The sequence below is a fragment of the Rhinoderma darwinii genome, chromosome 3 (assembly GCF_050947455.1).
Source record: "Rhinoderma darwinii isolate aRhiDar2 chromosome 3, aRhiDar2.hap1, whole genome shotgun sequence".
NCBI lineage: Eukaryota > Metazoa > Chordata > Amphibia > Anura > Rhinodermatidae > Rhinoderma > Rhinoderma darwinii.
The window spans coordinates 310477706-310505580 of NC_134689.1; the positions used below are offsets into that span (position 1 = coordinate 310477706).

The 27875-nt window shown below is 43.3% G+C and overlaps 1 protein-coding gene across 6 annotated transcripts in view; it reads right to left on the reverse strand.

The window, feature by feature from the left end:
* AKAP13 (A-kinase anchoring protein 13) overlaps nt 1-27875 on the reverse strand; it is a 246255-nt gene that overhangs the window by 24898 nt on the left and 193482 nt on the right. For all 6 annotated transcript variants that reach the window (XM_075858212.1, XM_075858211.1, XM_075858213.1 and 3 more), the window contains 2 exons: nt 25983-26142; nt 1121-1182 (listed from right to left, as the gene is read on the reverse strand). In XM_075858212.1, coding sequence (XP_075714327.1) covers nt 1121-1182; nt 25983-26142 — 222 coding nt within the window. The remainder of the gene's footprint in view (nt 1-1120; nt 1183-25982; nt 26143-27875) is intronic.

Here is a 27875-nt window from a genome sequence, read left to right on the forward strand (position 1 = left end):
GAAGTTTTTTTCGTGAGCAACCTATTACTCTTCTGATCTTGTTAACATTTTGTGTTTTTTCCCTGAGCTGAAATGCCAGACACTGCCCATGGACATGGGTGCTGTTTCTGGATAAAAAAAAGGAGACCCCATTATCTTATCTAACACACCTCGGAAACGCTCATCCCCTAATGCTAAACTGATGCATATTGTCCGTCACTACAGGGAAAACTATTTGGAAGTGATAAGCCTCTTTTTGTCAACACGCTATTCTGCTTAGGTAAGCCCTAATGTTCAAAGTCCATCCACAGGTATCGGAGGACCCAGGGTTTACCAAGAAAACATTCCCCACGCCATTGCTACACCTCCACCAGCCTGATCGGTTGACACTTGACAGGAAGGGTCATCGATTCATCCTACTTGTGACAAATTCTGGACCCTCCCGTCAGCATGATGCAATAAGAAAGCTGGAACCACCTGACCAGGCGATATTTTTAAACTGCTCAGTGTCCCAATTATTGTGATCTTTTGCCCACTGTAGTCTTGTCTTTCTGTTTCCCTTAGATAGCAATGGCACTTAAACTGGATGTCTGCTGTGATAGCAGGAAAACCCCACAAGGTTGGCAGTTTTCAATATACTGGCCCTGGCTAGTCTAGCAGCGATGACCATGCCTCGTTTGAGGTTGCTTAAATCGCTCAATGTTCCCATTCTAATGTGGATTCACACCGAAACTGATCCACTGAAAACTTGATCAATATATGCTGGTCATGTGTCTAATTTCGATATAAAGAAGCTCCAATCGTGAAAGGGCCGGTGTTTCTATTAAAGTGATTATTCAGTGTATATACCAGTAGTATTGCAAATGAAGTAACATTTTATTTCCATTCACAAAACATAATTTGAAGTAGGTAATGTAGTGTAGTAACAGTAGTAGTAAGATTTCAGTCTTCCTGAACCGTCACAAGTAGAAAGATAGTGTTGGTATAAGATGGAAAGGTGCATGTAGTGCCGTCGTGAAATTAAATCAAGACTACAGCACTGTATTTTAACAGTGTGAAAAGGGCCTTGCTAATCAAACAAATTCATTCCGTATTGCATTTCATCAAAAAGACCACACAGAATAGAAAAGGTGCAACCTACCTTGATCTTTGCACAGGTACCTACGATGTCTCTGCAGCCTCGATGCACAGCCAAGCCACATTCTAAGAAAAAGAGGCAATATAATTAATATAATACGAGTGTCTAGAAGTAAAGCTACAGACAATACAAAGAAATCAAATCATAATGTAACCATCACAGCTCATACTCATTACTGTACATGTTAGACTGCGTTTAGACGGCCATAGAATTGTAAGATTTGAACGTATATTTAGAAACTTCCCGTGTGAATGACTATTATTGGCCACAACACACATTAAATTGACTAATAGAATTGTTTCCGATTAAAAATGTATTGAGATATCATGGCTTATTATCATTTGGTTGAGTAGTGTAAAAAGTTGTCTAACAATATTTCCAAAAGAAAATAAAGCAGTGTGGGTGTTCCGAACAATAAAATGTCCGTTAAGGCTTCCATTTCAAAATATTTTTAACAAAAAGAATTAAAAAGCATAACAGATTCTAATGGATGCCATAGAGGGTCAGACCCCCAAAATCAGAATTTTATGGTATGTCTTAGGGATATACCATAAGATTAACCCCTTAACACACCTTGACGCAACTGTACAGTTACGTCATAGTGCTTTTCTGTCACCATGTCAAAACACATGGTGACAGAACAGGACAGCGGATAGTCACGATGAATTTAAAACAAAGAGATTAAAACAAAAAATCCCGGGACCACGCTTACGCGTTTCAGACCAATGAGGTCCTTAACCATAGCTATGATTAAGGACCTCATTGGTCTGAAACGCGTGAGCGTGATCTTGAGATTTTTTGTTTTAATCTCTTTGTTTTAACATGACCTAATAAACGTTATAACTTTTATTCAGAGTGCTGGATATACCTTCATTATACGCCTGTATTACCTTGTTTACCTGCTGTCGACACAGGACTTTATTGGGAATATCTACAAGCACCTGCAGCAATTGGATATATTTACATCAACTTGCACCATTTAACGCATTGGAAACGCAGTGGAAATGTGGTGAGCAAACTTTTTGTAATACTTAAATTTTTTCAGTCATGGTGACTTGTCGGGGGAACAATCGTGGCGCGGCGTCGCCAGCGATCGCTGTGATGGGTCAGTCAGTAGCGACTGACCAATCACAATATTGCAGCATGGTTAACCGGCTAAAAGGGCCGGGTAGCCACGCTAGCCGATCGGCTGTTGGCAACAGGAGGTCTAACAATGGCTCCCTGTCTGCCAAGTACGGCGGCCAGTTAAGCCACGTCTGGAGGCAGGACTTAAAAGGCTTCCGGTCGCAGATGAAAGATGGCGGTGGGCTCAGAAGCTGAGCCTGCGCCATCAGCCTGAAGGATGTCAGCTGTATGTTACAGCTGACATTCTGCTGTAATGGCAGGGAAACGAGCTAGCTCTGCTCCCTGCCATTAACACCTTAGATGCCACGATCAAAAGCGATCGTGCCATCTTAGTGATTTCCAGGAGACCGGCAGCGCTGCGATCGCACGGATGCCGATTGTTACTATGGCAACCGGAGGCCAACAGTGGCTTCCTGGTCTGCCACGTATGGAAACCTATTAGGCCCCGTCCGGAGGTGGAGCCTAATAGGTTTGCCGTCAGTGAATAGCTGACAGCTCTAATGCATTTCATTACGTGGGTAGTGCAATGTACTAGAATAAAGATGAGAGGTGCAGGTCTTCAAGTCTCCTAGTGGGACAAAAATAAGTTATAAAAAAAAGTTATAAAAAAGTTCAAAGTTAAAAAATTAAAAACTGCCTTTTTTCCTATAATAAAAGTCTTTTACTATAGGAAAAAAATTCAACCGATAAAAAAGTACACATATTTGGTATCACCACGTTCGTAACCACCCAAACGATAAAACTATAATGTTATTGTTCCCGCACGGTGAACACTGCAAAAAAATAAAATAAAAAACAATGCCAGAATCGCTATTTTTTTTGGTCACCATCCCTTCTAAAGTATAGAATAAAAAGTGATCAAAAAGTCGCACGTACCCCAAAATAGTACCAATAAAAAACTACATCCCGTCCCGCAAAAACCAAGTCCGTACACAGCCTTGTCAACGCAAAAATAAACAAGTTATGGCTCTCAGAATATGAGGACACAAAAAATAAATTATTTTTCAAAAAAGCGATTTTTTTTGTACAGACGCTGTAAAACATAAAAAAACTATATACATATGGTATCGCCGTAATCGTATCAACCCGCAGAATAAAGTAAAATTAAAAAAAAACTATCATAATTGCTGGTTTTTGGTCACCTTGCTTGCCCAAAAAAATGGAATAAAAAGTGATCAAAAAGTTGCACGTAACCCAAAATGGTACCAATGAAAACTACAGATTGTCCCACAACAAATAAACTCTCCCACAGCTCCGGCTCTCAGAATATGGCGACGCAAAATATGCAGTGTTCCAAAAGCGGATAAGATTGGCCAACAGTTATCAGTGCAACACTGGCCACACATATGCAGATTATTATTTATTTACTGCATTATTATACCCTCTTATTATACCCTGATGTACCTCGCACAGATTACATATGCCCCCACAATATAAACTGAAATACCAGCAAAACCCCAAACAGAACAACTGCCAAGCAAAATCTGCGCTCCAAAAGCCAAATGCCACTCCCTCCCTTCTGTGCCCTACAGTGTGCTCAAACACCAGTTTACGTCCACATATATGGCATCGCCATACCCAGGAGAACTCACTTAACAGTTTGAGGCATTTGTCTTCAGTGGCACAAACTGGGCACAACATATTGTGCACTAAATTGGCATATCAGCGGAAAATTGCAATTTTCACTCTGCACCATGCGCTAGGCACTAATTTCTAATGTAGAATCACCTGTGGGGTCAAAAAGCCAAATGGTGCTCCTTCCCTTCTGAGCCCTGTCGTGGGTCCAAACAGCAGTTTATTACCACATATGGGGTATTGCTGTACTCAGAAGAATTAGGGTTATTTTTCACCTTTATCTATTGTGAAAATTGAAAAATCTGAGCTAAAACGACATTTTATTAGAAAAAACGTAATTTGAATTTTCAGAGCATAATTAGACTAAATTCAGCAAAATACCTGTGGGGTCAAAATGCCCACTATACCCCTTGATATATTCCTTGAGGGGTGTAGTTTGCCAAATGGTGTCTTGTTTGGAGTGTTTTCTTTGTTTTGACCCCACAAGACCTCTTCAAACCTGACATGGTGCCTAAAATATATTCTAATAAAAATAAGGCCCCAATATCCTCTAGGTGCTCCTTTGCTTCTGAGGCTTGTGTTTCCGTCCAGTAGCACGCTAGGGCCACATGTGGGATATTTCTAAAAACTGCAGAATCTGGGCAATAAATATTGAGTTGCGTTTCTCTGGTAAAAGCTTGTGTGTTACAGAAAAAAATGGATCAAAACTGATTTTCTGCAAAAAAAATGACATTTGTAAATTTCACATTTAATTTGCTTTAATTCTTGTGAAACGTCTAAAGGATTAAGAAACTTTCTAAATGCTGTTTTGAATACTTTGAGGGGTTCAGTTTTTAAAATGGGAAGATTTATAGGGGGTTTAGTATAAAAGGCCCTCAAAACCAGTTCAGAACGGAACCAGCCCTAAAAGAAGGCTTTTGAAATTTTCTTGGAAACGTGAGAAATTGCTGCTAAAGTTCTAAGCCTTGTAATGTCCTAGAAAAAGAAAAGGACGTTCAAAAAAAAAAAAAAAAAAAATCGATGCAAACATAAAGTAGACATAAATGTGAAATAGTAGCTATTTTGCGTGGTTACTATTTCTCTTACAAGCAGATCCATTTAAATTTTCAAAACCGCAAATTTTTGCAATTTTCCTCAAAATTTTGGTGTTTTTCATAAACACTGAATGCGTCGCCCAAATTTTACCACTAACTTAACCCCTTAGTGACCAGCCCATTTTAGGCCTTAATGACGAAGCTATTTTATTCGTTTTTCTATAGTCGCATTCAAAGAGCTATAACGTTTTTATTTTTTCGTCTACATAGCTGTATGAGGACTTGTTTTTTGCGGGATTAGTTGTGCTTTTTAATAGCACCATTTTTGGGTACATATAATTTTTATATTAACTTTTATTAACCTTTTTGGGGGGGATTATAAAAAAAAAACTGAAATTCCGCCATTGTTCTATGCGTTTTTAAATTGACGCCGTTCACTATGCGACGTAAATAACATGTTACCTTTATTCTATGGGTCGGTACGATTACGGCGATACCACATATGTAGAGGTTTTTTTTATGTTTTACAACTTTTGCACAATAAAAACACTTTTGAACTAAAATTATTTGCTTTTGCATCGTCGCTTTCCAAGAGCCGTAATTTTTTTATTTTTCCATCAATGTAGTGATTTTTTGGGCTTGTTTTCTGCGGAACAAGACGTAGTTTTGAATGGTACTGTTTTGGGGTACATGGGACTTATTGATTCATTTTTATTATGACTTTTTTGGGGGGCAATGGAAAAAAATTGCAATTTCGCCATCGTTTTTTGCGTTTTTTTTTTTACGTGTTCACTTTGTGGTTTAAATTACATATTAACTTTATTAATGGAGTCATTACGGTCGCGGCGATACCACATATGTGTACTTTTTTTTTTTTTTACACTTTTACTAAATAAAACCACTTTTTATGGAAAAAAATGGTTTTATTTATTTTTTTACTGTACTTTTTATTAATAATCTTTATTTCACTTTGATTACTTATTTTACTAGTCCCACTAGGGGACTTTACTGTGCGATATTCCGATCGCTGCTATAATGCTCTGGTATACTTCGTATACCAGAGCATTATTGCCTGTCAGTGTAAATCTGACAGGCAATCTGTTAGGACGTGCCTCCGGCGCGTCCTAACAGGCATATGTCCAGGGCAGACCTGGGGGCTTTTATCAGGCCCCCGGCTGCCATGACACCCCATCGGAAACCCGCGATTGCATTCGCGGGCCGCCGATGGGTGACAGAGGGAGCGCACTCCCTCTGTAAACAAAGTTAAATGCCGCGGTCGCTATTGACGGCGGCATTTAACGGGTTAAACGGCCGCGATCGAAGTAAACTTCGATCGCGGGTGTTGGAGCAGGGGCTCAGCTGTCATCAGACAGCAGAGCCCCGGCTCCTGCCTGCACGGGAGACCCGTGCAGGACTTAGACTAGGCTGACGTGAAAAGGCGTCAGCCTAGCCTAAAGCCCATTAGTGAATCACGTAAAAAGGCGTATTAGTGGTCACTAAGGGGTTAAAGTCCAATGTGTCACGAGCAAACAATCTCAGAATCGTTTGAAAAAATAAAAGCATTTCAAAATTATTACCACTTCAAGTGATACATGTCAGATTTGGAAAAAAATGGCCTGGTCCTTAAGGCCAAAACAGGCTTAGTCACTAAGGGGTTAAAGGATGGCATTTCTCCTTTAAAAGTGAAAGAATATGGTTCTGTACTATATGTACCGCTAAATCTTATTTTATGTGGATATTAAACATTTATAGACTAAGGGTAAACATGTATCCTCATTTACAAGATGACATTTTTAGATTTTATTAGCCTCCCTATTACCATAATAAGGTGAATTACCTGAACACAACCATTAGAAGAACTTGAAAAGCTGCACTAATAATATAAATGATGCAGGAAGGAAATGTTTGTGTAAAGCAGGTCTCATGTATGATCGGAACCAGTAGGAAATTGCTATCAAAACAACGGTTATGTTTTTTACATTCACTGATCTCCCAGGACCGAGCATCCTGCAATATTATCTAAATATATCACGAAGTGATGGAAACCGTTCAGAAACCTCGGGTAGGTGTTTTCGGACAAAAACTGGATACACACTTTTTCACAATCGGAACTTAACCCAAATGGTCATGTAGGTAGTCTGTATATAAAATGTATCTATACATACATTAATATTTTCAACCCACATCTTGCGGTCTTTTTTAAAACTTATATTAGGAAACTACATTATCACCAAACCCAAAATAAATATATTTTACCCCAAATCACTTCCTCTAGTGGGAGTGAAAATGAAATTGGTAACAGAGCAGGTAGCCCGAAAAATGCACAACATGACTGGAGCAAGTCGGAGTGCGCTGATAGTCTTGGGAAGTCAGCAGTAGCGTTTCACCCTAAAGCCAGGTTCATCTGCCTGGAAGTCACACCACGATGACACAAAGAAGCCTCACGAGGAAGTACATTATAAAGGGTGTTTTATTTAATAACAGAAGTTCTAGGAAATGACCAAACTGCATATAAAACGTTATTTAACTAGCTCTCTGCCAAGGAGGTATGTCATACGCCCTGCCAGGGAGGCTCCACCGTAGCCAAGGACGTATCGGATAGGTCCTTGCTTCTATAGGCTCTAGCTCAGGCTAGGTCTCAGCTAGAGATGCGAACTAAGACTTGTTTTAATGTGAAGAATTTTAACTTTAAAACAAGACCGAGTTCACCTGTATAAAAGCAGGTTGAAGTGCGAGTAGTATACACTATATGGAGAAAAAGTATTGGGACACACCTCTTAATCATTGAATTCAGATGTTTGATTCAGTCTCATTGCCACAGATGTATAAAACCCAGCACCTCGCCATGCAGTCTGTCCTTACAGACATTAGTGAAAGAATGGGTCGTTGTAAAGATCTCACTGAAGTCCAGCGTGGTACTGTAATAGGATGCTATTGCTGCAACAAGTTAGTTCATGAAATCTTTTCCCTCCTAGATATTCGATGATCGACTGTGAGTGGTATTATTACAGGCAGACCACGTAAGGTACAGAGCAGGATCGCAGAGTGCTGAGGCACATAGTGCATAAAAGGCGCCAACACTTTAACTGCAGAGATCCAAACCTCCTAAAGAATTAACATCAGCATATAAATTGTGCGCCAGGAACCTCATGGCATGGGTTATAATGGCCGAGCAACTGCATGCAAGTCTTATATAACCAAGCACAATGCCAAGCGTCAGATGGAGTGGTATAAAGCATGGCGCCACTGGACTCTGGAGCAGTGGGAACGTGTTCTGTGGAGTGACAAATCACACTTCTCTAACCGGCAGTCTAATGGACTAGTCTGGGCTTGTCTAATGCCAGGAGAACATTACCTGCCTGACTGCATTGTGCCAACTGTAAAGTTTGTAAGAGGGATAACGCTATGGAGTTGTTTTTTCAGGGCTTGGCCTAGGCCCCTTAGTTCCAGTGAAGGGAAATATTAATGATTCAGAATACCAACACATTTTGGACAATTGTAGCTTCCAACCTTGTGGGAACAGTTTGAGAAAGGCCCTTTTCTTTTCCAGAATGACTGTGCCCCAGTGCCAAAAGAAATGTCTATAAAGACACGGTTGGGTGAGTTTGGTGTGTAAGAACTTGACAGGCCCGCAGAGAGCCCTGAACTCAACCCCATCCAACACCTTTGGGATGAACTAGAACGGAGATTGTGAGCCAGGACCTCTTGTCCAACATCAGTGTCTGACCACATAAATGCTCTTCTGGGTGAATGGGCAAATATTCACACAGACATACTCCAAAATCTTGTACAAAGCGTTCCTAGAAGAGGGGATGCGGTTTTAGCTGCAAAGGGGGGACCAACTCCATATTAATGCCTAAGGATTTAGAATAGGATGTCAAAAGCTTCTGTAGATGTAATGTGTAGGTGTCCCAATACTTTTGTCAAAATAGTGTATTTACATCCTGTGTAGAGGAGTAGAGGGAGTTTGCCACCGGGGAACGTGCTGGCAGGTGGAAAGGAGGGATCGAGTAGCCATCATCCACCTCCTGTCCCTGTATGGCTGTAATGACCCCAGGGGGAGGGGTAACATGAACATTAGTTTATATTATCACCTCCTTATCAATCAGAGCATTGGTAGAAAATAGTCCTAGCTACAAGAGGTGCCAAATGGGAAAAAAAAACCCTGGCAGCGAAAGGGTTAAATGCCATTGCATGTTTAAAAAAAAAAAGTTAAAATAAACTCATGTTACCCAGGTTAACTAGAGAATTACGCAACAAGTCCGCTGATCCAGTTACATTCCAGGCAGTATTGCCAGCTCTTGTTTGAGACAATAAAAAAGTGCCCTGGCCCCTAATAAAATGTAACCAAATTTCCTAACAAGACAATTTCAATCTACAGCAATAAGGGACAGAAACGAACAGATCAAGATAATTCCAACTTGACAAGTAAATAGTACAGATGTTACGAAGGTTCACCTTGTACTATGATACATGGTCAGAGAGGGAGACACTTTCTAGTTTCTCTACACTCTGGCCAATAGAGGGGGTCCTACAAGAGCGCTCTGGCTAATAGAGGGGGTCCTAATAGAATTCCAAATACCCCAAAAGGTCACATATGCAGATGTTATCCAGTTAGGACATAATGGAGTAGTCGGACTAGGTCTCCCCAGTGTGATTTCAAATACACCACCACAGCAATACAATAAAAAAAAGTGCATGTCCGACTACTCTAAAGGTAGATCAGATCATTCAGCCACACCGCTACATCTTAGGCCCTATTCAGATCACGGTTATTTGCCTAAGTTTTACGTATACCTTTGAAAAGATCTCTGCTTGCTTTATATGATAAGAAACAATCTTGTTTTCATCTAGAGGCTGAAAACCTGTACAGACCTATACGTCTCACAGCTGAGAGGTGAATGCAGATGTATCCAATCTAGACAATACTCTGTTGGTTGTGGACTGGAAATCTCTATTCTTTACAATAAAAATCTGTGCCAGGGCTTGTAACAGTGAAGTAATCAGCGAATATCTACTCCAGCTCATAACTAGCGTAGATTTCCATGTTTGGTGCACGGACAGCCAGAGATGCACCTAATTTATTAAGGATCTATTAAATCAGGCGCATTTTACCCCAGTGCTCTTTAGGTTAAAACCAGCGTATGAAACGCCAGTCTTAATAAACTCGGTGTTCTTGAAAAATAATGTTAATTTTAGTAAAAAAATAAAGAAACAATAATGATACTAAAAATTAGACCAAACATATTTAAAGTCAGGATGAATACAAAATATTTGAGACTTATACGTGATATCATTATTATTGTATAGTTGATAGTCCATTAGTAATTTAGCTGTAACAAAGAATCTGCTACAGCAAAACGTACAGTATCAGTGCCCTGCTCAGTCTTCGGCTTAGCTGGATAATAACGAATACTTCGTCAGGTCTGTATATCACACAACGCATGAACTGTGAAACGCCCAGTACCTTGGTTACTATATGTGCAGTTACCTGTAATTATACATAGATGAAGCGTGCGTCTATGTACCTGCTGTACAGTGGGGAGGGGTATTGTTTATGCTGACAATACATTATGTGTGCTACCCGTTTAAAGGAGTATTCCAGTTTCAGCAAATGTTATTTTTTGTATAATAAAAAGTTACACAATTTTATACGTTTTCTTCTGTATCAATAACTTTATCAATAAGGTTTTCAAGATGTGATGGACAGACGGTTCAGTAGAAGTCACAGCTCTGATAACTGTAAGGAACCGTGCGTCTGTGTGCCCATCACATGATCAGGGTAGATTTTAATAAATAATGAAGGTTCTTATTGAATGACTGCCAGAGAACTTAAAAAGCATGAGAAATTAATACCTAGTATATTGGAAAATGTTTTAACTTATTATACAAAGAATAACTGTTATTTTCTGAATTCACTAAGGGTTATTCAGGTTCTAGCAAATAAAAGGTTAATAGAGAGCAATCATAACTGTAATCAACTTTATAATGTACATTGTGTTCCAAATTTGTGGCATTTTTCACTCAGGGACTACTTCAGGACATGCAAACAAGCGTGGTCTATTCCTGGTATCCAGGGGCGATGTCCAAGCTTACCAATGAGCAGAAGGAAAAGCCTTGATCCTATTGATCTCCTAACAACCTGCTGATCTTCTGTGAAAACGTTTTACAATTCTGAGTGCTCTTATACCCCGGATCTTTCTGACACATTGTACCAATCCTACGGCATTCAGCCGCTCAGCTGGTAAACACGGAGCACAACACAGCAGTGGCAGAAAGATTTTTTTTATTCAGATGCATAGATATACAGTATGCCAAAATACAGAAGTTTACACTAAGGTTAGGAACACACAGACACACACACACACACACACACACACACACGTGGGTCCCTGAGTTGGGACCCACATCTGTCAGACATTATGGCGTATCTCGCAAATAATCCATAAATGTTTTACTTGGGAACGCTACTTTAATGCGGTCAAGACTTTTCAATGTTATGCTTTTTAAATTAAAAAAATTAGTAAAAGGGATATTGCTATTTTAGACATTAATGGCATATACACAGGTTATGCAATAAATGTCTGACAGATACCTATGTCAAGAACAATTGCTTCCCCCCGCCATGCCAGGTGGGGCGGTCGTCGTATCAAGGGGGAGAATGAATACCCCTTTAATCCTTTCTACATGCTACAGAAAAGTTAGACCTAAATACTAGGGATCTCATGTAAACTTCAAAGTTGTTCCTCAGATAGAACACAACAGATAAATACTTTAAATGCTTTGCACTACATTGATCATTTTGGAATCTAAAAACGGAGTAAAGCTGTATTCAAAGCATATTTTCAGGTTAAAAGCTGCTAGAGCTCATAGAGAAACCATGTGAGTCCTGCTCCCCTCCCCCACAAAATGATTGACAACTTTGTCGATCACTGTGTGTGGGCGAGGAGTTTAGGACTCACAGGCTCTCTGTATGAGTGGGCGGGGGAAGCAGGATTAAGGTTTTCTTTAAAAGTCCAGGCATCATTGAAAAAGCTTTTTATATAAGAAATACTGAATCAAATAATAGTAAATGACATATTCCTGAGCTCAGCATCTCATCCTTGTTACTATGCTACCATCAGATAGGAGAGAATAGCTCTGACATATGAAGGACAGTTTTGGGAGAAAGTAGAACTCACATAGTATAACAATGAACAGAATGAAGAATGAATTAGCATGAATTATCTAATACACCCCAATATCTGAAAGTTTATTTCATAGCATGCTAAGGCCTCATGCACACTTCAGTTTTTTCCTTCAGGGTGCTATCCGTTTTGGTCACCCTGAACCCATTCATTTCAATGGGGCCATGCACACTACAGTTCTTTTGACGGTCCGTTGCTCCGTTCCGATCCAAAGTAGAGCATGTCCTACTTTGGTCCGGGATTCCGTGACCGTGAGGCCCATGCAAGTCAATGGGGCCGTCAAAAAAAACTGAAGGCACACGGAAGGTATCCGTGTGCCGTCCGTGTGTGACAGAGCCATTGCATAGCAACCGCAGGGCGGGCAGAAAAACATCAATAACTGATAGAGAAAAGAGGCTGCTGATTAAAAATAAAATAAAAAGCATTTCATACGTACCCGGTCGTTGTCTTGGAGACGAATCCCTCTTCTTCCTCCAGTCCGACCTTCTTTTGTGACGCGGCAGCCTGTGATTGGCTGCAGAGGCCGCGGCTGCCTGTGATTGGCTGCAGAGGCCGCGGCTGCCTGTGATTGGCTGCAGAGGCCGCGGCTGCCTGTGATTGGCTGCAGAGGCCGCGGCTGCCTGTGATTGGCTGCAGCGGCGACATGGATTGAACGTCATTGCTGGAGGCCGGACAGGAGGAATGTAAGTATGAACTTATTTTTCTTTTTAAATTTTTATTACATTAAAATTGTATTTTCCGCACGCCGAGCATGGTACTGTCCAGGGTGCTGAAAGAGTTACCGCCGATCAGTGCAGCCCATTAACTCTTTCAGCACCCTGGACAGTACCATGCTCGGCGCACGGAAACGGAATACACGGAGTGCACACGGAAACCACACGGCCGCTAAAACGGGTTCACGGACCAGTCAAAAGCGGCCGTGAAAACGGTGACGTAAGTGTGCACGAGGCCTAAAAAGGACATAACCTGAATCACGATACAACGGGCAATAATGGTTACCGTGCCATGTACTCTACACATGAGATTCATGCAGTCCTCACTGACCACGAGGAACAGTTCACATAGGCACCAAGCTGCAGGCAAACAGCTATCCTTTATTTCACTGCCTAACAACATGCTGGCAATGTAGGATTAAACACAGAAACCTGGGTAAATATGCACGGACAAGTTCAAAATGACTGAAATTATAAACTCATGAACACCTGATGGTATTCAAACTTTTATCATAAATCAGCGTGTAAAGACTGTTACATGTCAAAGATTTCCCAGTACAATGTAAATGACAAAAATGAAAATCACGGATGCCCAATGTAGTAACAAACAGCGTTAGCCTACGTTCACATCTGAAGTCAGTGTTTTCGTTGCTCTGCTCCGTCATGGGAGCAGAATCACGAACATACCGGATTGCACCAGATCTAAGCAACAGCGCCCAACGTAACCAATTGACTAATTCGTTCCATTGGGTTTCTGTCATGATGTTAATAATCTTACAGGACAAAATAGCGCAGCATGACGGAGCCTTCGATGCAGATGTGAACAAAGCCTAAATCTGTTTAATTGAAGACCGTCTGTACTCTTAACAAGCCGCCATCCATATGACTACCAAATTCCAAACATATATTGACTTCAAATACAGAACAGAACGAGATCAACCCTCTAGAAAGCCCTACCTAGCTTACTTTGGAGTCAAATATTCTCAGCCCTGTTTACTCTGGCTGACCTATGGGATGTACATCCTCAGAAGACCATCTACAGACCCATGTCATCACAGAGTAAGCCAAAACACAGCAATGATGTAGCAGAGCTAAACTCACCTTTTGACTCTATATTGCTTGACTAAAGAGAATACGACAAGTTTACACGTAGTCCTAAAGAGAACCACAGAAAACATAAGGTCATATTCTTTTATGTGCTTTACCTAATAACACACTCAACCCCGCTCCATCAGTAGAGAAGCTCCTATGAGGTATGGAGAGTTTACAACTACCAATTTCAGTTATTATTTCCAAAACGTCTGTCAACTAGAGAAGTAAAACATACTAAATAAAACATTTTTTTTAAAAAGTTCTTTCAAGTGACTCCAGTGCAGTGACTGGAAGATCTGGTCACTTACTCGCTTTATAGACTTGATCCAGCCGCATCTCTCTCGTACCTGTGAATGAACAGCAGTCTACTATTGCAGGCTGAACGTATCATACTTACATTCTTAACAGAGCAGTCACGAGAGGTGGAGCGTAGTGTTACATATATATATATAAATTATATACACACATACATCCGCGCACACAATGGAATGCACATGATTCCACACAATGCAACATAGGGATTTCCACTTGCCAGAATACAGAGATTTGTCATGAACACAGCCACCTACTCTCTATCAGATCCGGAAATAAAACATTCATTTCACCACGTTCTCTGACGAAGGTCTAATCTGAAATCTAAACAGGTTCTAGAGAGTTTCTTACAAGACAAATAGGATATGTCCCCACCCTCCTGATAGATCACATCTACCTACCTCACAAACTGCCTAAATAAATCCTGCTATGTCCCACGCTTTCTCACGAGTTATTACTGATGATAGCCTGATGTGCATGCAGTACATATATACATTACTCACGCACATACATACATTACTCACCCACATACATATACACCAACTCAAGCTATAGATTGCCAGATACATACACACATACATACATACAGGCGCAGACTGATACACAGGCACATACAACCACGTTTTTTACAGCCTATGGTAATATATATCGATCAGCCATAAAATTAAACAAACATTAAACATGAAGCAATGGAAGGTGGTGGCCCGGTCTAATGAATCCCTTTCTCTTTTACATAGGTGGCCAGGTGTGTGCACATCGCTTACCTGAGGAAGGCACCAGGACACACTATAAGAAAGGGGCAAGCCGGCGGAGGCAGTGTGATGGTCTGGGCAATGTTCTGCTGGAAAACCTTGGGTCCTGACATCCATGTGGATGCTATTTTGGCAATTACCACCTACCAAAACATTGTTAGAGACCAAGTATACCACTTCATGACAACATATTCCCTAATAGTAGTGGCCTCGGTCAGCAGGATAATGTGTCCATCACACTGCAAAAAAGTGTTCAGGAATGGTCTGAGGAACAGGAGAAAGAATTCAAGGTGTTGATGGAATTCAAATCTGGGCAATTTGAAGAACAGGTCAAGTGTCTGAGGGATGTGCTGGAGAAACAAGTCTTGGTGCCAGATACGACAGGACACTTTCAGAGGTTTTGTGCAGTCTATACGTCTATGGGGACCTACACAATATTAGGCAGGTGGTTTTAAAGTGATGGCTGATGAGTGGATATGTTGAAATCATTTCTCTTGACTTTAAGACTATGCAAGGTTTTACTGTACAGCAATGCCTAGATAACGGTTGGCTGATGGACATGTATAAAATAATCGCCATACCTCTACACATTGCAAATATTAGACTAGACGTTGTATTATTGTACTTTATAATTGCAGTTGATGTAATAACAGACCTTTTGTAGATCTAATTATTATATATACGGTCAAGAAATTTGGTCCCAGAGCACTGATCTCACCAACATGGGCAATTTCTATAGGTGGCATACAACCATAGAAAGATAATCAAGGTATGCTGCCCTTACAAAACAGTTTTTATGTACTTGTATATAAAATAAAACTACAAATCACCCTCTCCTCTCGGCCTGCCTTAGTGATGGTGAAGGTCACCAAAGTTCTGAAACCCAAAACGTAGAACCCCATTATAATACATAACAATTATTCAATTTCCGACAGGGATTCTACTGACAGTAAAGGGCCACATTTGTCTATACACTCTGAAATGACACCAAACACCACGGTTATGACCAAATAAAATGTATCTAATCTTTACATGCTTCAATACTCAAACAAACATTATGCCGTTATATCCAAACGTACCACGTAGGTCTAGAATTCCACAGCAACTTCCTCAATATGAGCCCAGAGCATTACTGCATGTAAAAAGTAAGGCTTTATGATGCAGCTATCAGAGAGGGACTAGTCACCATTTTTTTGGGGTTGTCCCTCATGTGACCATAGAGAGAAACCAGTAATGTAAGAGGCTGAAAACCCAATCTAATACGTTCACAGCAGAGGTAGATACAAATGGATGCAGTCTAGACCGGTGCTTCTTAAACTGAGGTGGGACTTTCTGGCAAAGCACCAATCAGTTGTTGGTGACTGTTTTGGTTTGAGTTGTTAGTTTTCACCTAAGTTAGAATCTGCGGCCCAGTCCTTTCTCTGGTTGCTCCAATCTCTGGTTTAGCAAAATAATTGACTTATTTTTGCTTATTTTAATGTCCTACTGGGTTTAGGAGACAAATTGTAAGATAAATTTAGTTAATTTTATAAAACTTTGGCATGGACTTTGGGCAATGGTAAGGCCTGGGCATCACCATGTTTGAGAAGACTTTGGTCTGACTCTAGACAATCCTCTGAGCTAAATACTTCAGTAACACAAAACTTCCTCTTGTACTGATAGTTTGCTGCAATGCATCACTGTAGGTGAAATGTATCACACCCTGGAGTCCAGACTGTTTAGATAACATAGTATTGCCAAGACTGGATACAATCGCTCTAGCATAACAGTTCCAGTAAGCCCAGCGTAATGTAGGCGCAGCCGTAATGAAGCAAGCGCATGACTAGGTGTTTGGGAGTTCTAGGCTATTATGTTTTAGGTATTATGTTTTAGGCTATATTTATAGGGATGGGAGGGTTATGTGAAAGGGGGCATGGGGCAAAATGTATCTATATGTGGTGGGTGGAGAATAAAGTATATAAGTCCATGCGGGGAAGAGGCAGCCCTCTTTCCCGCTGGACAACAGGAGAAATTTTTGTCCTGTTATTATATTTAAAAGACAAATATACAGATTAATATTTCTACTTACCTGATGGAAGCGGCGATGGAGACAACGATGGCCAGGATCCGCGATGCAGCGATGCAGCACGGCGTGGGATGGCTGGATGCGCTGATTGCCGGGGCTCTTCCTCCGGTTCCAGCGGCTGGAGAGGAGAGTGAGGGACGCAGCAGCAGGCGTTCCAGGCCTCAGGAGAGGCCTTCATCTGCAGAGACGCCTCGGTCTGGTCGGCGCCGAGGGAGCCCCTCCAGGGACCCTCCTCCTCCTGCTGGTCCGGAGCTGCACCCTGGCGTCGGTCCACGGAGGTCTGGGAGGAATCCCATCAGGCGGGCGAGACCGGAGGTGACAGGAGGGGGGGGGCCGCGGCGGCCATCTTCCTCCCTCCTGTCTTCAACAACAACGCCGGAAGTGGAGGCGGGACCGGATGCGCGCGCAAGACCGGATGCGCGCACAGGACCGGATGTGCGTGCGGGGCCGGATGCGCGCGCAGGTCCGGAAGTGACGGCTTTCTCCGGCGCCGATGCGCCAGGTGCCGGAGGAGCTCAGCGGACAGACATCAGGACACCAGCGCCGACCCGCAGGAAGAGGCGGGCGGCATCTAGATGGGGAGCGAGATCGCCTCCTGCAGGAGCAGGGAGGCGTGCGGCGGCGACAGCGACCGGAGGTACCCGGGCAACTTCTTGGAATGACGCCGGGCCCCATCCGGACGAGGGGGGGCAGCGGTCTGCTATACAGGCAGCGACGACTACAAGAAGATTTTATTTTGACAGCCCTGCAGAAGGACTGGATCGGCAGGGCTGTCGTTCTGAATATGCCACGCCACCAGGGGGTGGCAGGATCGTGGACGGGCCGCATTCCGCGGAGCCTAGAGCAGCAGCGACTGGAAGTGCGGGGAGCTACGGGGAGCGTGGGGTGCAGGAGCACCACTCCCTAGGATCGTCACGACCGACGCCTGGATTATCTGGAGTGATGGACGCGTCCGCTGGGAGGTCACCTCAGGGACGTACGGGTGAGTCTACCACTGATGTGGTGCCGGGGATGTGTGGGGGGGATGTGGGGGGGATATTGTCAATGTCACAGATGCAATTGTTGTTTAGAGGGATGCAGGAGTATTTTATGAGAATTGTGCCAGGCGTAGAGCAGTCGCCAGCGAGGGTATGGGGCGCTGCTAGTGAGGCGTCTGCTAGTGCGGCAGGGAGTGCGGTTGCTAATGAGGCGATTTCTGGTGCAGCTGCGGCAGTGATTGCGGGTGTTAGTGAAGTGGCGCCGGTTGTGGGTGCCGTAGTGGCTGTGGGAAAAGCAGTTGACGAGGCGGCTAGTACAGCTAAGAAGGTGGTGGAGGATGTGCGTTTGGCTGACGCCGCTAAAGGTGAGGTTTATGTGTGTTTTGAGGGCCCGCTGGGGGCACATTTGAAGGTGGAGATTAGGGAAAAGATATGGAAAGATGAATATGTTGAGATTTTTTCTTTGCTGCCGTTAGAGAAGTTTAATTTGGACCGGTGGAAACCGGATGAAAGTAAGAAGGAGGAGGAGGAGCGGCGGCGGTATCGTTTGATTCCACGGACTTTTGCGAATTGGCTGCAGGCCTTCGCTATCTTGGCTAGTGTGGTGGGTGAGAAGGCGCCGGAGAACTGTTCGGCGTTATTCTGTTATATGGATTCGGTAGGGGAGGCGTATCGTGTATACGGTGGTAATGCGTGGTTGCGGTATGACGAACAGTTTCGTCAGCGGAAGTCGGTGCGCCCGTCGTTGCGATGGGATCACAAGGATATCAGTTTATGGATGCGTCTGATGTCTGCGCCAAAACAGGGGCAGCAGCCCTTTCGTGATGCGGCCGGCGGTCAGGGGTCAGCAGCGGGTCGGTCAGGATCCTCAGGAAAGGGGTGTTGCTGGCAGTATAATGAGGGGCATTGCAAGTTCGGCCCAGATTGTAGGTACAAGCACGAGTGCTCCGGTTGCGGAGGCGCCCATGGTTTGTCCAGATGCTTCAAGAAGCATAAGGGCAGGCAGGGAGATGCTGAGCAGAAGAGGGGCGACGCCGGTGAGGGTGGAAAGGATGCTCCCGTTTTTAAGGGGCTATCCAAATAAGAAAGTGGCGGATTTGTTGTGGTTAGGATTTTCAGAAGGTTTTCGGATTCCTTGTACGTCGGTGGGACGTGACGGGGTAGTCCGTAATTTGTCGTCTGCTTTGGCGCGGCCTGATCTGGTTACGGATAAGCTGCTGAAGGAGGTGGCTTTGGGCCGCATGGCGGGGCCGTTTTCCTCCCCGCCTGTTCAGAATTTGCGTGTTTCCCCGTTAGGTTTGGTTCCAAAAAAGGAGGTGAATAAATTCCGCCTTATTCATCACTTGTCTTATCCGGAAGGCGAGTCGGTGAATGACGGCATTGATCCGGCCCTGTGCGCGGTCAGTTACACTAACTTTGATGCGGCGGTTGTTTGGGTTCGGAAATACGGGAAGGGCTCTCTGTTAGCGAAAACTGACATTGAGGCCGCTTTTCGTTTATTGCCGGTGCATCCGGATAGTTTTTGTTTGCTGGGATGTTATTGGCAGGAGGAATATTTTGTGGATTGTTGCCTCCCGATGGGCTGCTCCATTTCATGCGCTTATTTTGAGATGTTTAGCACGTTTTTGGAGTGGGTGGTCCGTCGGGAGGCGCAGGTGCAATCTGCCCTACATTATCTGGATGATTTCCTGTTTATCGGTCCGCCGGGTACCTATGTGTGTGCAGGATTGCTACACACTATGGAGAGAGTGGCAATGGATTTTGGGGTACCTTTGGCGCCTGAGAAAACTGAGGGACCCACGACGGTCATTAAGTTTTTGGGAATCATGATTGATTCAGATAACATGGAGTGTCGCTTGCCTGATGATAAGTTGCTGGAGATGAGAGAGTTGGTGGCGAGTGCGCTGCGCAGGAAGAAGATACAATTGCGGGACTTGCAATCCTTGTTGGGGCATTTGAATTTCGCTTGTAGGATTATGCCCATGGGGCGGGTGTTTTGCAGGCGGTTGGCGAATGCTACCGCAGGGGTGCATTCCCCTCATCATTTCATTAGGTTGTCGGCGGAGTTGAAAGCTGACTTGTTGGTGTGGGGGGAGTTTTTGCAGACCTATAATGGGCGGTCGGTGCTCATGTATCAGCCGGTGTCTAGTGTGGACTTGGAGCTGTATACTGATGCATCAGGTGCATGTGGATTTGGGGCTTATTTCCAGGGGCAGTGGTGTGCAGGAGTTTGGCCTGATACATGGCATGAATGTGGTTTTGTCCGTAACTTGGCTCTGCTGGAATTGTTCCCGATTGTGGTGGCTGCGGAGTTGTGGGGGGATTGTCTGCGGGACCGGAGAGTGCGTTTCGTATGTGACAATCTAGGTGTCGTTCAGGCTGTTAATGCCCAGACGGCTAATTCTCCGCCAGTCGTGCGGCTATTGCGACATTTAGTTTTGAGAGGTTTGATGTTAAATGCGCATTTTGTGGCAGTGCATATTCCTGGGGTGCTGAATTCTGTGGCTGATTCCCTTTCTCGTCAACAGTGGGACAGGTTTCGTCTGCTGGCGCCGGGGGCGGAGTCTCATGGCCTGCCTTGTCCAGAGCATCTGTGGAAGGTGGTGTGACAATGGCGATGTCGCTTGTGGAAAGGTCGGTTAGTGCGGTCACGTGGCAGAGGTACAGTGCGGTGTGGCAGGTATGGGAGACGTTGTTGGAAAATGCGCAGGCAGGTATTGCAGATCGGCAGGCGTGTTTGTTGTATTTTATAGGAAATGCGTACAGTGAGGGGTCGTCTGCAGCAACGGTCGCTCGCAGTTTGTCGGCCTTGGCTTTTTGGTTTAAGAAGAAAGGTGAGGAGGACGTGACTAAGTCCTTTCTGGTGCGGCAGGCAATGAAGGGTTTCAGGAGGGGTTCCGCAGTTAGGGATCTCAGGAAGCCGGTGTCATTTGAGCTGTTGGTAGCGATTTGTGAATTGTTGAGGGAGGTTTGTGTTTCAGCATTTGAAGTGCGGCTATTTACACTGGCCTTTTCTTTGGCTTTCTTTGGGGCGTTCCGGATATCGGAGTTGGTGTCGGCCAGTAAGAGTGTGGCAGGGGGTTTATTGTACGCTGATGTGGATTTGGATGGCTCCTGCCTTTCTTGTTTGCTCCGTAGATCTAAGACAGATCAGGAAGGGAGAGGTTTTGTGGTGCGCTTGTATGAGTTACCAGGGTCGCGGGTGTGCCCGGTCCGCTGTTTTCGGGAGTTTGTTGCAGTGAGGCCTGAGGGCCCGGCATCCTTGTTGGTTCATGCAGACGGGCTGTCTCTGTCAAAATTCCAGTTTTCACAGGTGTTCAAAAAATGTATCCTGTTGTCCGGCAGAGGTGGAGCAGGTTTTAGCTCTCATTCCTTTAGAATTGGCGCAGCTACGGAAGCAGCTCGGTGGGGTTTATCCCCGGCGATGGTTAAGAAGATCGGCAGGTGGGAGTCAGACAGATACAGGTTGTATGTGCGGCCTCACTTGCTTTGAGGCGGTGGTGATAAGATGTGCTGGAGGTGGATATGGAGTAGTTACGTTGTTGTTTTGTGTTGTTTTAGGTGCAGGTCCCTGCTTGATTTGGATCATGGGGCACTCCTACGTACACTGGGGAGGTGTGCGTGCTGATGTTCGTCCGGCCGGACGGCAGTTGGGCATGGATCACGCAGAAGTGCAGGTCAGATGGTTGGGCCTGCGGGGCATGCTGTGGTGTAGGCTGTTACCAGAGGTACAATTTTATGCGGGTTTGGACAGGGCGCCGGATATCTTAGTGGTGCACCTTGGCGGCAATGATTTGGGCATTCGGTCGTCCAGGGATTTAGTGAGGGATGTGAAGATTGACCTTTTGCGGTTGTGGTCGGCGTTCCCAGGAGTGGTTATTGTATGGTCTGATATTGTGGCTCGCAAGGTGTGGCGGCAGGCACGTTCCGTACATAGCTTAAACAAAGCGCGAGCAAAGGTCAACAAGGTAGTTGGCAGATTTGTGGCACGCAATGGCGGTGTTGTGGTGCGGCATAAGGAGTTGGAGGGTAGAGAGGTAGGTTTCCTCAGGGCGGATGGTGTTCATCTAAACGAGGTGGGTCTGGATATGTGGACCTTGGACATTAAGGAGGGCATGGAGAAAGCCCTGCAGTTGTGGAGGGACAATCATGTGTAAGGGGTCACACATGATTGTCGTGGCGGTAGGAGGAGGGGTCTTTGGAGGCACGGAATGAGAAGGAGAAGCAACAATGGAGATTGTTGCAAGAGAACTCGGGGCGTTTAACCCGGGATAGTATTGGAGGGGCTGGGGAGTGGTTACCCAGCTCATATATATTCCTGATGGGCAGGGTCCCCAGGAAGGGAGAGAGAGGTCTTGGACATGGTTGGTGCCCTCGGGTCAGGTGCAGAACGGCTGTAGGGTAAGGGGTCCAGACCTAATAAGGAAACGATGGAGTTTAATGATTGAAGTGCCTTCAAGGATCCTTTATCTGGAGTTGGGAAATAGAGCAGGATGTTATCATGGAGTTATGATGTGTTTATGGTTATGCTCTTTTTCAGAAAAAAGGTGTGTTTAATAAATGGCTGCTGTGGCCTTTACACCAAAATTCATGTGTGGTCTCTTATTGGGGTTTGGGGTGTAAGGTCGTAGATAGCGGAAGCATCAAACATACCTTAAGTCAAGTAAGCCCAGCGTAATGTAGGCGCAGCCGTAATGAAGCAAGCGCATGACTAGGTGTTTGGGAGTTCTAGGCTATTATGTTTTAGGTATTATGTTTTAGGCTATATTTATAGGGATGGGAGGGTTATGTGAAAGGGGGCATGGGGCAAAATGTATCTATATGTGGTGGGTGGAGAATAAAGTATATAAGTCCATGCGGGGAAGAGGCAGCCCTCTTTCCCGCTGGACAACAGGAGAAATTTTTGTCCCGCCCGCCCTCCCAGTATTTTCTCCTGTTTATGGGAATTTGTCGGTTGGGGTTTTGTTTTGTCACAGTAGCAATGGCGGTAGGAGGAGGGGTCTTTGGAGGCACGGAATGAGAAGGAGAAGCAACAATGGAGATTGTTGCAAGAGAACTCGGGGCGTTTAACCCGGGATAGTATTGGAGGGGCTGGGGAGTGGTTACCCAGCTCATATATATTCCTGATGGGCAGGGTCCCCAGGAAGGGAGAGAGAGGTCTTGGACATGGTTGGTGCCCTCGGGTCAGGTGCAGAACGGCTGTAGGGTAAGGGGTCCAGACCTAATAAGGAAACGATGGAGTTTAATGATTGAAGTGCCTTCAAGGATCCTTTATCTGGAGTTGGGAAATAGAGCAGGATGTTATCATGGAGTTATGATGTGTTTATGGTTATGCTCTTTTTCAGAAAAAAGGTGTGTTTAATAAATGGCTGCTGTGGCCTTTACACCAAAATTCATGTGTGGTCTCTTATTGGGGTTTGGGGTGTAAGGTCGTAGATAGCGGAAGCATCAAACATACCTTAAGTCATGTAGTTTAGAGTGCATGTCATTCACTTCCACACAGGCACATAGAATTGTGGAGTCTTTGCTATGACCAAAGTGTTATTTCTTAGGCTATTGTTCACACATCACGGATTCGCCCATAAAAAAAATATCTGGCTGAATTTTTCAGGAAATCTGCGGCAGAAACCCGCAGCGGACACTCCGATTTCTGCTGCGGTTTGACCACCAATAGTGCACGCAGATTAGCCCCATTCTAATTAAAAGAAGCTTATCCATGGCTATTCAGTGCGTAATCTGCAAAAATAAAGGACATATTGTAGACTTTATTATCCGCAGTGTGTCCATTATTCTGCGCAGATATTTTTCTTAGGCCTGATTTACACGAGCGTGTGCGTTTTGCGCACACAAAAAAACGCGCCGTTTTGTGTGCGCAAAAGGCACATAACAGCTGCGTGTGTCATCAGTGTATGATGCGCGGCTGCGAGATTTTCTCGCAGCCGCCATCATTTTAACACTCCGTTTGGATGTTTGTAAACAGAAAAGCACGTGGTGCTTTTCTGTTTACATTCAGAGTTTGACAGCTGTTGCGCGAACCACGCAGTTCGCACGGAAGTGCTTCCGTGCGACCTGCGTGGTTTTCACGCACCCATTGACTTCAATGGGTGCGTGATGCGCGAAAAACGCCGAAATATAGAACATGTCGTGAGTTTTACGCAGCGCACTCACGCTGCGCAAAACTCACGGACTGTCTGCACTGCCCCATAACCCAATATAGGTTCGTACGACACGCGTGAAAAGCACGCGCGTATATTACGCTTGTGTAAATGATGCCTTAGCGTGTGAGTACCCTATTCACAAGCATTGCTGTTGGAATGTGAGCCGATTGTCAGGATTTAGACATGGTGCCTAAAATATATAAAAAAGGGAGGCCCCAAAATCCTCTAGGTGCTCCTTTGCTTCTGAGGCCTGTGTTTCAGTCCATTAGTGCACTAGAGCCACATGTGGGATATTTCTAAAAACTGCAGAATCTGGGCAATAAATATTGAGTTGAGTTTCTCTGGTAAAACTTTGTGTTATAGATTTTTTTTTTATTACAAATGAATTTCGGCAAAAAAAATGTAATTTGTAAATTTCCCCTCTACTTTGCTTTAATTCATGTGAAATGCCTAAAGGGTTAAGAAACTTTCTGAATGCCGTTTTGAATACTTTGAAAGGTGCAGTTTTTAAAATGGGATGATTTATGGGGTCTAGCTAGTATATAAGGCCCTGAAAGCCACTTCAGAACGGAACTGGTCCTTGAAAAAAATAGCCTTTTGAAATTTTCTTGAAAATGTGAGAAATTGCTGCTAAAGTTCTAAGCCATGTAACGTCCTAGAAAAATAAAATAATGTTCAAATACGATGCAAACATAAAGTAGACATATGGGATATGTGAAACAGTGACTATTTTGTGTGGTATTACTATCTATTTTACAAGCAGATACATTTAAAATGAGAAAAATCATAATTTTTGCAAATTTTCTTACAATTTTAGTGCTTTTCACAAATAAGCAATGAATTTATCAACAAATTTTTTCCATTAACATAAAGTACAATATGTCACAAGAAAACCATCCCAGAATCGCTTGGATAGGTAAAAGCATTCCAGAGTTATTACCAGATAAAATGATACGTCAGATTTTAAAAAATGGGGCTGGTCCTGAAGGCTAAAATGAGCACACTCCTGAAAGGGTTAACATGTAAAGGGAATCTTTTTTACATTTTGGGCAAGTGAAAATTTAAAATCACAACAAGCAAAAGCCGCTGCCTCCAGTTACATAATTCCAACCAAACGAGTCTTACACCTGGTATATATTTGTACAGAGTGTGACGGAGCATCAGAGAGTATAAATCACTAGTCACACTGATGAATACTGTGAACACATCTCCAGAATTATACACACTGTCTATGAACAGCCCCACATATAGTTGTATGCAGTCTGATCGACCCTCTATGAGCTAAATAGCCTGGACTCAAAGATCATACATTTTATCTACAGCGATACAATGTAGAGGAATACCTAGACTGGATACAACTGCATCTACTTCTCGCCTATGAGAATTATTAGATCAGGACTGGTTGTCAGTCTGGTTAAAAGCAAGAGCGTTTTCAGCCACTGAGAGCAAACTTGAAAAAGAAGAGGAATTTCAACACAAAGTACATAATACATTTTTAATTAAATTTTAAATTTTAGGGGTCTTTGTAATAACACTTATAAGCAAATCATCTACATCTAAAACATGAAGACCATTAACCAGATTCCTCCAAACTTCACAATGATTCTAACTAGAATTACAGTACCTATAACTTTATAACGTGCACCTGCTGGTGCCTCCATCCAAAAACTATATTCACGTCTTTCTCCCCATACATTACTAGTTGTGCTGCATTCTGATAATGGCCGCCCACTTTTTAGAAGACAATCTATTGACATGTACTCTTTAACAATAAAAGGGAAATGCTTACTCAAGAGTGTGTTGAAAACCCATTTCCTTAAAAAAAACAAGCACTAAAAAGACCAATAGAACAGGCATAAACAGTTTGCTTCTTACCTTGACACACATAACCTGGCTTTTTGAAAGGCTTGTCGCAGCTTTTACATATTACAGTATCAATCATTGCTGACGTGACAAATATGTGCCCATTGCTTTTGTGCTTCTCTTTGCCTTTTTCATTGGAATCCTTTTCTTTGTCCTTTGTCTTATCCTTGTCCTGAGGAACAGTATGAATTAAGATCTATGGAAAATACATCATGCGCTAACAAACAAAAGCGGATATTAAGTTTTGTATATGTGAACATACATAGTGTACATTATAAAAGCAACAAGAAACGGAGCCAAGTGAAGAAGCTCAGATGTATATTGACCTAGAAATCTGCCACCTTGGACAATCCAAACCTTCACATTCTGGATGTGACCTTAACACAACTCCAAATCTACAGCGCAATGTATGCTTCCTTATTAAAGTACCGTAACAGATATCATAAGAGACAGAGGACAGTATGTTAAAGATCTAGAAAACAATACATCTAATAACATTATATACAGATAAGTTACCAAAAGTGATCATCAGTCTCAAAGAAAAACTAAGCCAGGCAGACTAGAACTAGACAAGAGTAGAGAAGTCTGCCCTTACCTCACCGCGCCTCGATCCTACATACTTTATCCTAATTTGTGGCACTTCAATAAATTTACTCCACGGCATCCTGCACCTAGATAGAACCCCACATATACTGAAGGTGGGCGCTATATAAAACGCACACACACATAACAGCAGACTGAAGGTTTTATGTAGTCATCTAGAAGCCACAGAAAGGAAGGAAGTTCAAACAAAAGAAAGAAAGAAACCGACTTCTGCTTTTCAATAAGTCACAACTGTGATAATGTGTTTTCTGCTTTACTTTACTTGTACAAAAAGATTTCTTACAGAGGCTGATATGCTTTCTACCAAGTGGATAGTTAGAAGCTTTTTCAGGATGGGATGCAAAAAAAACGTTCCCCTCATTGTTCTGTCTAAAATGAAGCTCAAGCTGACAAGACCTGGCCCTTATTTATTTTTTTTTGTTCCACCACTAGAGCAGGAAGCGGTAGATTGTTTTCCAACTCAATTTTTGCAAGACTGTCAAAAGCTTAAAACAGATCTAAAGATTGAAAAATTGGTAAATATTTTCTGGGTTTTTTTTTTCTAATCAAATTCTGCAGCTAGTGTGGTTTTTTTCTCAAAAGTGGTGCAAGAAAATAAATACTGTAAAAAGAATAGTTGCCACAGTAACCAACCAGATTGTTTCTTTATTTTTGAAAAAGGTCTCCGAAAATGTTTTGTTTTTTTTTTAATAAACAGGCCAGGCCAGTCAGTATGTTTGGTGAAACTTTAGAATTAGTATTTATTAAAAATTCTTTTTACTTTTTGAGATACAGCTGCTCTTTATTCTGCATACAGAGCAGCTGTATCATTCGCAAAGACCTGAATCCGTCAGTCCCGCGGACCTGATGGGATCCACCTGTAATCTATGAACTTGTGATGGATAACATGTGTAAGAGACACGCAGGACCCGCTGTCACTGAATCCGTCAGTCCCGCGGACCTGATGGGATCCACCTGTAATCTATGAACTTAGATGTGATGGATAACATGTGTAAGAGACACGCAGGACCCGCTGTCACTGAATCCGTCAGTCCCGCGGACCTGATGGGATCCACCTGTAATCTATGAACTTAGATGTGATGGATAACATGTGTAAGAGACACGCAGGACCCGCTGTCACTGAATCCGTCAGTCCCGCGGACCTGATGGGAACAAGATTTAGCGAACGATACAGCTGCTCTGTATAGGGAATACAGATCATCTATATCTCAAAAAGTAACATTTTTTTAATAAAAAATAATTATAAAGTTGGACCAATCACACGGATTGATCTTTTTATTAAAAAAAATATCTATTTCAAAG